Genomic DNA, 14221 nt, shown 5'->3' with positions numbered 1-14221 from the left:
AAGCGCTGCGACCATTTATTGGTAAGTATGTAGTGGTTTATTTCGACGATATATTGATCTATAGCACCACTCCAGAATTACATGTGCAACACTTGTGAGAAGTTCTTAATGTGCTTTGGCAAGAACAGTTATTCGGGGCAAGCAAAAAGTGCATATTCATGGCTGACTCTATACTATTCCTTGGATATGTGGTGTCCAAAGATGGTGTATCAATGGACGAGTCTAAAGTTGAGGCTGTCAAACAATGGCCGCAACCAAAGACCTTGTTTGATGTTCGCAGCTTTCACGGTTTAGCAGCATTCTATTGATGATTCATACCACACTTCAGCACTATCATGGCCCCTATCACCGAATGCATGAAGGGAGGGAAGTTCGTGTGGACAGAAGAGGCAGCCCAAGCTTTTGAAGCAATCAAGCAGAAGTTGACTTCTGCCCCAGTATTGATCTTACCGGATTTCTCACAGCCTTTTGAATTACATTATGACGCATCTAAGGTGGGGATTGGAGCTGTTCTTAGCCAAAATTCCAAGCCCATGGCGTATTTTAGCGAGAAATTGAATGGTGCAAAGATGAGGTATAGTACCTACGATGTGGAATTTTACGCTTTTGTCCAATCCCTCAAACACTGGTACCATTACCTTATTCACAACGACTTTATCCTATACTCAGATCATTAGGCTTTGAAACATCTTAGCACCCAAGATAAGTTGTCTGATCGGCATGCCAAGTGGGCAGCCTACATTCAACAATTTTCTTTTGCCATCAAACATAAGTCTGGGGTTTTGAATCGGGTTGCTGACGCTCTGAGTCGCTGATCCATTCTCCTCACAGAGATGCGAACCCAAGTTCTTGGTTTTGTGGGAGTTCGTGACTTATTAGCAGATGACCCGTGTTTTGGTAATATCCTCACCAAGATATCTGAAGGAGGTCCCATTGAATTTCATTTGCAGAATGGATTTCTATTCAAAGGCAACCAGCTTTGTATTCCAGATTCAAGCTTACGTTTAAAGATTATCAAGGAGTTGCACAACGAGGGGATATGGGGCGTGACAAGACATTTGAGCTGGTAGCAGCTTCTTACTTTTGGCCGACACTACGCCGCAATGTGTATAAGTTTGCTGAATGCTGCCACATCTGTCAAGTGTTAAAGGGAGCTTCCACAAATGCTGGCCTATACATGCCTCTACCCATTCCTAGTCAGCCGTGGACAGATGTGAGTATGGATTTTGTATTGGGGTTGCCACGCACCCAACGTGGCAACGACTTTATTTATGTAGTTGTGGATCGATTTTCCAAGATGGCGCACTTTATTCCTTGCAAGAAATCAACCGATGCAGTCAAGGTTGCGTAGCTTTACTTCACGGAGGTCTATCGGCTACATGTTTTGCCTATCTCGATTGTCTTTGATCGAGATACGCGCTTCTTGAGTCACTTTTGGCGCTGCCTCTGGCGATTGGCCAACACGAAGCTCAATTTTAGTACTGCCTATCACCCACAAACCGATGGGCAGACCGAGGTCGTTAACCGTTCTTTGGGCAACTTACTTCGTAGCTTAGTGGAGGGCAGTCTCAAGTCATGGGACCAGAAATTAAGCCAAGCTGAATTCGCCTTTAACCATTCCGTCAACCGCAGCATCGGGTTCTCTCCTTTTCAGATTGTTTACGGGTTCAATCCGAAGGCCCCAATAGATTTGGCTCCAGTGCCGGATTTAAAGCGCATTCATGGTAAGGCAGAAGATTTTATGCACCAGTTGCAGCAAATTCATGAAGCCACAAGACAACACTTAGAAGCCTCTACAGCCAAGTATAAGCACAATGCCGATAAGAAGCATCGTTTGGTGGAGTTTGACGCGGGGGATTACGTGTATGCTATTCTAACCAAAGATCGATTTCCTGCTGGTGCATATAACAAGTTAGCTACCAGGAAGATTGGCCTTGTGGAAGTCCTCGAGAGAATCAACCCAAATGCTTATCATCTCAAATTACCAAGTCATGTGCGCACGACGGATGTGTTCAATGTGAAGCATTTGATCCCATTTCGTGGTGACAGTTCGTCCGATGAAGATTGCAATTCGAGGTCGAATTCTTTTCAAGTAGGGGAGGATGATCCAAATCAGGTCGCTACGGCCTATCTTGAGTCGTTGGACCATCATAAGGGGTAGGCGGAACATAGTCCACCTAATGGAAAGCTCTATCAAATAAAGAGATCTCTAGGAGAATATGATTTAGGTGCCATCTATTTTGGCATGTTTCTTTATTTTCTAGTAGTCAAATCTGAGAATATCTTAGATCTTATAAGTTTGGTAATTATTCAGTCAATTAGGGATTCACCAGGATTTAGCTTCTTGTTTTGCTGATTCCTTTCCTATCTTAGCTTTCTAGTATAAAAGAAGTCATTGGGTGACATTAGAAGACCGTTGTTATTGATTATTGATAGAAATAAAGAGTCTTAGAGAGGTTTCTCTAGATATCTATTGTTTGGATTTTTTCCTTGCTGTGAGACTTTTTATTCCGATAGCTTCCCTGCATCAGGTGTCTAGTTATTTTATGTTTTTACATATTTATACGTCACTGTGAGCATGTTAAAAACCAGTTTTACTGCTTTCCTTTGATAAAACTGCTAGCTGTATTTCATTACTAATATCTGCTGCAATGGAGTGCCCCTGGAGTCTTTCTTAACATGTCTCAGAACTCAGAAAATGTAAAACCAAGCACTAGTCAGGGGCTTAAACCTGCGTGCTGCAGTGGTTTACTCGTGCATGCCGGTTCCTCTTTGACCAGGTTTTGGCCTTTGCATGGGTAATTAGGCCTTGGCCTCTGTTTTGTCTCCACACTATTTATGGGGTGTTTCTTTCCTTTTGAGGCTTTGTAGCCCATTCAAATCGCCAGTAACTGTGTATAAGCTGTCATATAAACTGCTTGGTTTGTCCTGGGTGTGCACTAGTCATTTTTAGAGCCTAGAGGGTTGAAAATAAGAGCTGTGGGTTTAAGCTTACTAGCGTACACATATTCTGGTGTGGTGCACACAGGTTGGGTCAGCATGTAGTGACTTGATCAGTGCATGCTGATTTCTTCCTGAGCCATCACTCCAAAACAGTGCCTTCCAGTCTGTTTAAAACTCCCATAGGAGTCTATTTTCATCCTATACTAATTGTTTCAATAAGCGAGCATGCCATTTATGACATCCTGCCAACATGCTACAGTTTTAATCCCTGAAACTGTTCTCCCGCCCTAATTGGCTAAAAAAATTGATTAATGAGAGAAGCAGTGCAAATGTTTTTTATAAAATGCCCGAGTAGAGACCAATATCCAGATTGAACGAGAGGGGTGCCTTAAAACCCTTCCCCTCTCGCAACCTGAATCCCGAACCTTAGATATCAAGGTGACGACAAACCAATCTACGTCTTTTCAAAATCAAACAACATAGCAAACATTTCAAGTTCGGTTCCTCGGGTGTCATCCTTCAAACCCAAGTGGCGATTCTGAATTGAGCGTATCGCCACGCTTTTCCAAAAGTGTGCACCCGACAAACATCAGACTTTTAGGGGTGTGTGCCCACAGTGGCGACTTTGCTGTGGACTTATTGCATTAATCTACACTTGGAAATTAGTATGCTTGGGAACAATCCAGTAAAAGTCTGTCAAAATAGTGAGTTTCGTGCTGCTGAAGAACGGAATGGTTATTAAATAGGATCCTCACATCTGACCAATCCTGACTGGGACTTTTTCGATTGTTCACTTGAGTAGTTTTCCTCAAGTATCTGTTAATAAAAGTGAGCCATATTTTCAAGGGTATTTTTGTAAACGTTGCGATTCTCTCTCATTAATAAATCTTTTGGCATTTGTCATTTGCATCGATGTTGGCTAGCTGCATTGAGGTGTTTTGGGTAACTGACACAGTTTACTAGAGCCCGGGGTCATCGAATGTCCAACAACCTTGGACGATGATAAGTCATTCTACCGTTCGATCGTTGCTCTGCAATATGCGTTGCAGCGGGAGGTATATGATGGCTTTAGTCCGAGAAACCCCCTCAAACCAAAACCGACTTTTCACTACAACAAATTAGGCTTTTCCCCGCACTTCCTTCCCCATGTTTTGATAAAAACCCCGGGGAAAGTCTTTTATTTTGTTCGGGGCCGGAGAAAGCCATTGGGAAAAAAAAGGCGCTCGTATTTCGCATCCCCTCTTATTTTCCCCGCCCCAAAAATGGAGAAAAGCCCTAGCGCTCTATTGCTGCAGCTCGTTCTCTCTGTGCTGCTGGTCCTTCGATCAGGTATGGCGCGCACTCTCTCTCTCTCTCGACTAAGCCAATTGTTAATGGATTTAGGGTTTGGTTTATCGGTTTCAATCGCGCCGACTCCAGATCAAACCCTAGCTTGCCTCTCTCTATGTCCTCCTTTCTCTTGTGGGTGACGATCGTCCCTATGCTTTCTGTTGATACTGGTATTTATCTCTCTCTCTCTCTCTCTCTCTCTCTCTCTCTCACAACGTCTTGCTTAAGGTGGGGTTAGCCTAGGCCTAAGTAACGGGGGTGTTGATTTGGGGTTTTCTTAGGGGATATGAAAGAAAAAACTCTGAAATTCTCTTTTCTCTATTAAGCATTTCTCAAAGATAAACCCAGCTTCTCTTCTAATTCTTCTGATTTGGTTTCCTTTTCATCTTATTTTCGATCTGCTCTTTCTATCACTTATGGGTTCTTCATACAGCAAAAGCCCCAGTTTCTGCTTCTCGATCTGATGGAAAGGCAAGTCGGCGTTGATCTGAATGGATTTGCATTTAGTCCAAAACACATGCCGTCAGAGGTCAAGGGTTTGGTTTTTGAGAGCTATGTAAAGAACTAATTTTCCATTTTGTTGTTTGCTCTTTGAAGAATTTGTTCTGTTTTGCTTTCTAATAATTTTATACTCTCTTCCTTTGCACTCTAGATTTGGTTAAGTTTTCACTCTAGTTCTAAAACTGTGAATACTTGGTCTCTCAGTTTCTATTTGTGAGAAGTAATTTTTTGAATGTATTCAGTTCTTTCATTCTATTTGTTCCTTTTCTATTTTCAGGTAGTTGAGAAAAAGCTTGACGGGTATGAACCGAATATTTTGTTTGTACTTTGATCAGTTGTTTTTTAGCCCAACTCAAACTAATGGTACATTTTCACTTTGATTGATGTTTTTGGTGTGAACGGAAAAGTGTTTTGATGGATTTCTTTGCTTTGTTAAATTATTGCTGGCGCTGTATTTGAGAGCATGTTGGCTGGAAACAATATGGGCAATGTTGGGTTTGTTGAGATCTATGCCTCACGTAATATGGTGCGTCATGACAGTTGATTATGTTATATTACTGATGTACTGTAATTTTTTCAAAAAAGGGGTCTTACGGTGACTAATATATTTATTCCATCATTTATCCAGATTATTGATCAAAAATCTTTGATCAAAAAGTATCCAAAGGCTGCTCTAAAGGAGGAATCAAAGGTCCAAAGGAGGAAGCAAAGGCTGCTCTAATGAGTAGAATCCAAAGGCTAACCAAACTCATCCTTGTTTCTACAAAAAATACAATCCCTGGTTTGGATGAGATTCCTAGTCATCAGAGATATCATTCTGTTGGTGAGGATGATGTAAGTTGCCCTCTCCGATTACGTGTGACTAAGACATGATAGTGGTGATTTGTATCTCTCTCTCAATGGTGCGTGTGTGTGCTTTTATACACTTAATTAGCTTTATCATTTAGTTGGGCTCAAATTTTAAGTATGATTAGAATTTTGCCAAAGTTCAAAGTGGCTGCATACTGGAATGAGTCAAGGTAGTTGATATTTATGAAACTGATCTTACCCTTATCTATTTATTACATGGGTACCTCGTTATCACTTCACTATTTCTGAACTTGGATAGTTGCATTATTGGATTAATTCCTTGGCTGCAATGTCATTTTCCATTTCTTTTGTATGGACGTAAAAGCATGAACTAATGCTATGTACCGTTAAACAGTAGTGTGTTGGCTTAAAAACTGAATTAATTTTAAATCTTGTGGAGTCAATTTTATTCATAAGGACTCAACAAATGAGTATATGGAGGGGAGAATTTTGGCACTTTGATAGAGTCGGAATCAACCATTACTCCATTTGTGAACTGAAAGCAGAAATACTATAACTCATTTGGTTCTGTTATCTGATGTCTAAGAGTTTATAGTTGTTTCTGTGGTAGTTCACATCAGTTCTTGGATTTAAATGGGAAACTTAGACTTCAGAGTATTTAGGACTGAAAAATATTGGAGAGCATTAGCGTCAGGTTGGAATCGGCTAGGTCAACATCGGAATTGTATTATTAGAACCTGAAACTGTATATAAGTGCTAGAACTGTGATTAGGTTCTGAAATTTGGTGATTAAATGTAGAAAACTTAATTTTATTTGCTGAATAAGGTGTTCAATTGCTGAAACTTTAGTCTAGAATGTTGAGATCGATGTCGAATGATTTTATATTGCTGAATTTTTATTGTAATTTGAATTTTTAATGAAGTTACTGTAGGTATTTTTGTAAGTTGAATTGTTGATCTTCTTACGTGATACGATGGTGTAGTTCCTATTTTGTGCGGTCACCCTTGAGAGTTGAGACTTTCTTTCAAATAGCATAGCAATGTTTGAGCTTGAGTTATTTATTGTTTTCCTCTTCTTTTTGTTTTTTCCTTTTGTAAGTGTGTTCGCTGCAATGTTAACATATCTTTTTGGCATTATGTTATGTGCAGGTTATTTGATGACAGTGAAGACATCTTTCTACCATGATGAAGGGAACTTCTTTTTCCTATCGTGATGAAGGGAACTTTTTCGCCTATTATGTTTGCGATTGGTTGCATAGTATTCCAGTTGTGTGGATGAGACAATGTAATATAATTAAATTGTTGAAAATTTATGTATTTCATAGTTTTGATGGATTCGTGTTATGGATTAGTAATGAATTTAGAAGCTTTAGACATCCTATTTTGTAGTGTTTGTCAATCGTTGGCATACCATGATCGCAAGTTTTTATTGTATGAAAATTCCCCATATTATTAGACCAAAAAAAAAAGGAAAAAGAAATCCCTAGGTTTTTTTTACTAGGGAAAACTTTTCCCGGCGTTTACTAAAACGACGGTAATGTCTCGCCGGATCGGAAAAGTTTGCTGGCCATGGAGGTATTTCCAGGGTTTTATAAAACACCGGCAATAATGTTAAAAACGCTAGGACTATTACTGGCGTTTATTAAAATGCCGGAAAGACTTTTGCCGGAGTTTATTTCACTTTTGCCAGCATTTTATAATCGCCGGGAAAGCCAATATTTCTTTTAGTGTTTGCATATACAAAAGCTCTAGAATTCTCCAAACTAAGACAGGTACCCGCAGGGTAAGATCAACTTGCATATAACCCCCATATACTGTTTATGTGTTACCGCTTACCATATCGCATGCACTGTACATACATACCGTTTTGCGTTGGAGCATGTTTAGGGCGGCTTCTAGGTTGTCTCTTGTCGAGTCTGTCTTATGCTTATTAGGACGCTGCCATGACCCAATGAAGAATTGTGCATCTCGATGGTGCGCATTATCAAATTTCAAAGTCCTTAGATCAATGAGACTTTGGGAAATTGAGACTTTCTAAGTCCTGGTCTAAATCCCTGACCGAGGTTTCAAATAGAAAACAAGGAACAACGAAGAGAATACCATGATACCGGCACCACCCAGGTTAAAGTGCTAAACACTTACACCACTCAGGCTCCTGCACAGTGCTGCCTACGCCACCCCGGTCCCTGTATCACGTCAGCTACACCGAGTTGTTTCAAGTCTAAAGTTGAAACTTCGAAGATGGAATAGTTAAAGGCTTAGGCTATCTTGACATCTCTTAGTGTTAGTTGATTCAAACAAAGGATACACCCTAAAAAAGAAATCCGAGGATTCTGGCAGCGTCCGAATGTCACTAGACAGGCTCATCTTTAGTTGTAAAGTCTAGAAGGACACCGACGACGATGACATGCGCATTTTTCATTCTTTTAATAAACTACTGCAGGAACACCACTGTGCTTTCATTTACTTTACTGTCTAGCTGTGAGCCATTGCACCATCAAAGAAAGTACCAAAAAGAAAATCCAAACTTGCTTGGGAACGTCCACCGGGTTTGTACAGAAGAACACTTGCTAGGCTTGTTCCTCAGTTAGTCACAACGGAAGCTCTGGCTGGTTCTCCGTCGACTACACCGCACGAGACACCTCCATCCTCCCCTTCTTCAATGTCATCACCAAAAGCTATCCAAGCATTCGTCATGGCCGATGCTCCTCAGGATCAAGCTACTGTTCTCACCAACCTCCAGCACAACATGGCAATCATGCAGCAATGGGCCAATTAGGCCAAGGCTTCTATGGCCAACTTGCGTGCTTTGATAAATGAGCGACTCCCAGCAAGAGTAATAGGGGAAGAAAGAGCCAATCCCGAGCCTGAAGTTCCTCACCCTGAAGCAGCTATTCCTAATCCAAAAATGGCTGCTCTGATTGCCAAGATGGCTAAGCTCGAGGAGGCTGTTTCCAAATCCGAAAATATTGGTGCTGGTGGTATGGACATGGATCGACTCTGCCTCTTTTCAAATGCCAAGCTGTCTGAAAGGTTTAAAATGCCGGACTTCTCCAAGTTCGAAGGGACCGGTGACCCAAAAACTCATCTGTTGGGTTACCATGCTGCTATGAAGCTGCTTGCGGTCGAAGAAGAAGCAATGGCTCAAATGTTCCTGCAAACACTCTCTGGCCAGGATTTCTAGTTGTTTCTGTCTCTCGACGTCTCCAAAAGAAGAACCTAGGAGGATATCAATGTAGCTTTTGTTGCTTAGTACTCCCTCCGTCCCGGTTTGTTTGTCCACTTTTTGACTTTTTGATAGTGTTTGACCTCTTAAAGAATTGGCTATAATTTTCAATTCGTAATGTTTTTAATATGCAATATGGATCTTGTTTGATAGATTTCAATTAGTTTTATTATATAAAATCTTCAAAATCATAAAAAATATTATAAAATGTAACATATAAGAATATTTTTGAAAGACACGTATTTCGACAATTGGACAAACAAATTGGGACGAAGGGAGTATAATTATAACTCTTAGCTCAAAGTGACTACTCGAGAGTTAGAGTCCACCAAAATGGATGCAAAGGAGTCCTTTGCGAACTTTATCAAGAGGTGGAGGAGTAAGGTCGCCCTAATGATTGATCGCCCGAGCGAGAGCGATTAGATCCGTATCATCTCTCGCAACCTGCAGCCCGACTATGCCAAGAACCTTGTGTTGGTTCAAGCATTTGCCAATTTTGAGACTTTCTTTAAGTCTGGTTTGGCCATCGAAGAGGATTTTCAAACTGGGGTTTTGCCAAGGAGTGATTCCTCATTTGCCTCAACTCAAAAAGCCAAGCCCTGTGCTTACACTGGAAGCAGCACCGCCCTGGTTGGTAGCAACAACTATGCCAACGCAGCCTCAAGCGGAAGCAATGCCACCACTCAAACCTCCAACCGCGCTGCGGATGTCAACCAAGTCCAAGCTCCACAGAAAAACCGAAACCGAACCCAACCCCGGAACTTTGCCATCTTCAAGGCATCTCTTTCCTCGGTGATGGAAAAGTTAGTCAAGTCTGGTCATCTCAGGCCCTTGACTCTGACTCTTCTTCCTCAAGATCCACCTCCTAGCCACAACCCCGACACTTTTTGCGCCTTCGACCAAATGCCCGGTCATTTTACCCATTCTTGTTATCGTCTTCAACATGCGATTCAAGACTTAATAGACGATGGCACTGTTCAAACCCCACCTCCCTCAAAACCAAATGTAATCTCCAACTCCATGCCTAAGCATAACTCTAGCTTACAAATTAGCCAGATATCCCTAAGCTCCACTCAAACTGACCCAAGCTCCACTCAAATCAACCCAAGCTCCACTCAAAATAGCCTAAGCTCCACCATATTCAACCCTACCCATTATATCGTCCCAGAAAGCCACCCTAAGCCAATCGTAACCATCCCGTTTGAACCGAGCATCAACATGATGGTTGTAGGTTGGAGAATGGAGGACAAGGCTGAAGAATGGAAGGAGCTCTCCCATGATTGGATTGAGCAGTACAATATGGGTTTCCTTGCATATCCTTATGTCAATCAAGTGTGGTTAGACCATTGGGAAGGTGAATGGAATGCAACACAAGCAGATCCTTTGGATGGCCTTTCTTTGTTCTTGCTCACCACTAACCTGAGCTTGTCCATCTCGAGGAAGAAGCTGAGGAGTATGTGTGGGACCCACAACCCGATGCGGGACAGATAGCATTAGGCCTTAACCCCGACTTGGACCAAAGCGACGTCAATGAGCAGTACTGGAGTTACTATGGAGAAGGGGAGTCTGTTCCTAATGAGCGTCGCCCATTTGGAGCTATGCTCCCCCTAATAAGTTCTATCTCAAACGTTGTCGATGACCATATCCGCGAGTTCGACCCTTCTCTCAACATTGTCTTTGTGGAACAGCCATGTCCTATTGTTATCGCTCCAGGTGACGATTGTAGCATCATAGTTTTACAGGCTGCAGTGCCCGATGATCTTTAGGAGGTTGACGAGATTGTCGACATGGGTAAAACCTCACCACTTGCTAATCTCTGGGATGTTGATACGGTTGTTGACATTACTATCAGCGATGAGGTCTGGACTGTCAACTCGGCTTTGGTGGATGGAGGTCTTTGGGATGTTCCGTTTGTTACCAACCCAGGAATACCTTTGAAGGATGTTGCTGCTCAAGACCTTGCTTTTTAGGAGGGATTGGTAATGGAAGATTTGGCAATGGATTTAGCTCTCGGACAGTCTACGTCACCAATGGTAGCTTTAGTCAACAAAGGAAAGCGCAAGTTAGGAGACATCCTTGCGGACCTTTGGGATAAGGTGGGATAAGGTTGACGATGTCAAGGGCGTGCCGTCTCTGTGGGATGTTGCCAATGTTTCGAGGAGTGATCGAGTCTTCCAACTTGCTAATTTGTAGGCTGGAAGCTCGTCCAATCCTCCTATTCAAAGGCCTGACATTCCTGTTGGTCAAAGGAATGCCCCTTTTGCTGTTCCTATAGTTTCAAGTCGCGCCCCGGAGGCCAATATCATTCAAAAGCAGATTGAGCGGATCCCTGTTGCAATTTTTGTTTGGGGATTAATATGTTCCTCCCGAGAACACCGTGAGAAGTTGTCTTCGACTCTCACTCATCTAAAGGTGCCTTCCGACATTACTCCCGAGACCATGATTGCCCTCATACTGCCACTTATATCAAAGCACTCTATCGTTTTCATCGAGAAGGATCTCCTGTCAATGGAGTTGTGCACAACCGCCCGCTGCACATAACGGTCAAGTGTAGAGGACATTGGGTGCCGACTGTTCTCATTGATATTGGTTTTGCAATGAATGTCTGCCCTTTGAGGGTTGCTTACCGTTTAGGTCTCACTAAGAAGATCTTGTGCCGTCTAATTTGGCAGTTAAGGCCTACAATAGCACACACCATGTGGTAGAAGGGACACTAGTGCTTAAACTCGATGTTGAGGGTTTTGAGATGGACGTTGAGTTTCATGTTGTCGACATCCCTGCTACCTTTAACCTGCTACTGGGCAGGCCTTGGCTTCACAGGGCGGATATCATGGCTGTGCTCTCCATGCTTCACCAAAAAGTCATGCTGGGACTCACCTATAGGATGTTGACAATTTGCGGGGACTCGGGTATTCGTCAGCACACTGAAAATGGAGCATCGATTTTGGGAATTCTGCATGGAGAGGAGGACACTGATTTTGGGGGTTTCTCCTTCGACACGTCTGGTTGGGACCTAGCCATTTCTATGGATGATGACTTCATCATCAGCTCAGCTGTCCTCGACATAATGACAAGGATGTCTAACATGCCTGGTTTGGGACTAGGGATCAACCAGCAAGGGATCGCTAAATTGCCTACTTTTCCTTTCAATGATGGCACTTTGGTTTGGGGTATGTTACCCTGCCAAGGATGCTAAAAAGGGGAAACGTACGGGAAAGCCTCAAACCCTTCAAGGTAACATTGACATTTACTTTGTACGTGAAGGGGGAAGCATCGCTTATTTGGGGCAAGTAAAGCCATTTTGGGATCCGGAATCTCGTACCTGGCTGCCTAGTTTCGAGGTTTTCGTTGCTGACACTTGGTCTGATGGCGAGGAGGGCTAAGGAGGAATTCAAGAAGAAGTTGGCTCAGATCAAGGGGAAGACTGACTGGCTGAAGACGTTCGATTAGGGGAGCTTAAAGCTACTTTTCTCCCAAGTGGGTTTGGTTGAAGATGCTAAGGAGGTTGAAGTGCTGATGCTTGGGCCTGACACTCTTGAAGATCCTACCTTTTTCATTGTGGAGGCTAAGGGTAGTATTAAAAACTGCATCTTCACACCATGTCTAACTTGCATTAACGATACGTCTGAATCTGACACAAAGTCGATCGAGTTTAAGTCTAGCTCAGAGTCGGGGATTGTGTCTCTTAGCCCTCCACGTAGTAGCTTTTACTTTGAGTTTGAGTCAACTGTACTTGGCAACCCTGAAGGGTTTTATGAAATGCATGATCTTGCTTCTGAGTACTTTGCTGACTTTTATATAAACTGTGTCGACCATGACGATGAAGGAACAGATTTTAACGGGAATATCCCTACTGAATTGCGTTCCCTCATCGAAAGGGAAGATGAAAGGCATGCTTAGCCTCTAAAAGAAGAAGTAATTTCTATAATTTGAAAAATGAGGATGACCCTCGTATGATGCAAATTGGTTCGACATTGTCGCTGGAGGATCGCATTGCATTAATCGATCTGCTCAAGGAATTTTTCGAAGTCTTTGCATGGTCTCACAAGGATATGCCTAGCATTGATCCTGAGATAATGGAGCATCGGATTCCCTTGCTCCATGAAACTATACCTGTGAAGCAGAAGCTCCGTAGAATGAGGCTAGATTGGGTACAGAAGATCAAGGAAGAAGTCACCAAGCAGATTGACGTGGGTTTCTTGATGGTCGCAGAGTACCCTAAATGGGTCGCCAATATCGTGCCAATTCCTAAGAAGGATGAGAAAATCTGAGTCAGCGTCAATTTTATGGACTTGAACAAAGCAAGCCCCAAAGATAATTTTCCCTTGCCACACATCGATGTGCTTATGGACAATACGGCAGGGCATGCTTTACTTTCGTTTGTTGACGGTTTCTCGGGTTACAACCAAATTCTCATGGCACCAGAGGATCGGGAGAAGACAACGTTCGTCACTGAATGGGGTACCTACTACTATGTGGTTATGCCATTTGGGCTAAAAAACACTGGCTGCACTTTTCAACGGGCCCAAACAACCTTGTTGCATTACCTAATCCACAAGATAGTTAAGGTCTATGTCGACAACATGATTGTCAAGGCAAAGGAGCTGGAGGATTTCACTCTGGCACTTCTGCAGTTCTTGGAAAGGCTCTGCAAGTACTGAGTGCATCTCAACCCGCAAAAGTGCACATTTAGGGTCACGGCAGGTAAAATGCTGGGATTCCTTATCACTGCAAGAGGGATTGAGGTAGATCCGTCCATGATCAAGCCAATTCTTGAGATGAAGCCACCACAGTCTGAAAAGGGAGTGCGAAGCTTTCTGGGGAAGGTTCAATTTATAAGCAGATTCATCGCCAAGTTGACTTTAACTTGCGAGCCAATGTTTCATCTACTCAAGAAGGATATCCCATTCGAATGGACAGATAAATGCCAAGCTGCTTTCGAGTCAATTCAGGCATACCTGCAGAATCCGCCGGTATTGATGCCTCTTATACTGCGATGGCCTTTAATCTTGTACTTGTCTGTCACCCCATTGGCAATGGAATGTTTGCTAGTGCAAGAGGGAGATACTAGAATCGAGAAAGCTTTCTACTATTTGAGCAAGAAGATGGTGGGATGTGAGAAGCGCTATACTCATTTGGAAAAGACGTGTTGGGTGTTGGTTTAGGCCTCCAAAAAGCTGAGGCACTACATTCTGGCTTATACGGTGAGACTGATTTCTTGAATGGATCCTCTCAAGTATCTATTTGAGAAACCTACGCTTACTCATAAGCTGGCATGATGATTGCTTTTGCTGGCTGAGTTCGATCTCCAATACGTCACAAGGAAATCTGTGAAAGGACGTGTCGTGGCAGAATTCTTGGCCAATCACCCGATTGATGGACCAGAGGACATAGATTTCACCTTCCTTGATG

General features: G+C 42.7%; 1 protein-coding gene across 1 annotated transcript; it reads left to right on the top strand.

The window, feature by feature from the left end:
* The first annotated feature begins 4447 nt into the window (after window positions 1-4447).
* LOC131303382 (kinesin-like protein KIN-7K, chloroplastic) lies at window positions 4448-6796 on the top strand. The gene is made up of 4 exons (XM_058330228.1): window positions 4448-5299; window positions 5402-5440; window positions 5473-5607; window positions 6733-6796. The coding sequence occupies exons 1-4, from the start codon at window positions 5237-5239 to the stop codon at window positions 6739-6741; spliced, it is 246 nt and encodes an 81-aa protein (XP_058186211.1). The 5' UTR covers window positions 4448-5236; the 3' UTR covers window positions 6742-6796.
* The last annotated feature ends 7425 nt before the right edge of the window (window positions 6797-14221 follow it).

Source organism: Rhododendron vialii, chromosome 10a (genome assembly GCF_030253575.1).
Source record: "Rhododendron vialii isolate Sample 1 chromosome 10a, ASM3025357v1".
Taxonomy (NCBI): domain Eukaryota; kingdom Viridiplantae; phylum Streptophyta; class Magnoliopsida; order Ericales; family Ericaceae; genus Rhododendron; species Rhododendron vialii.
Note: the sequence above shows the minus strand (reverse complement) of the source record. Positions and strands in the feature narration are given on the sequence as shown.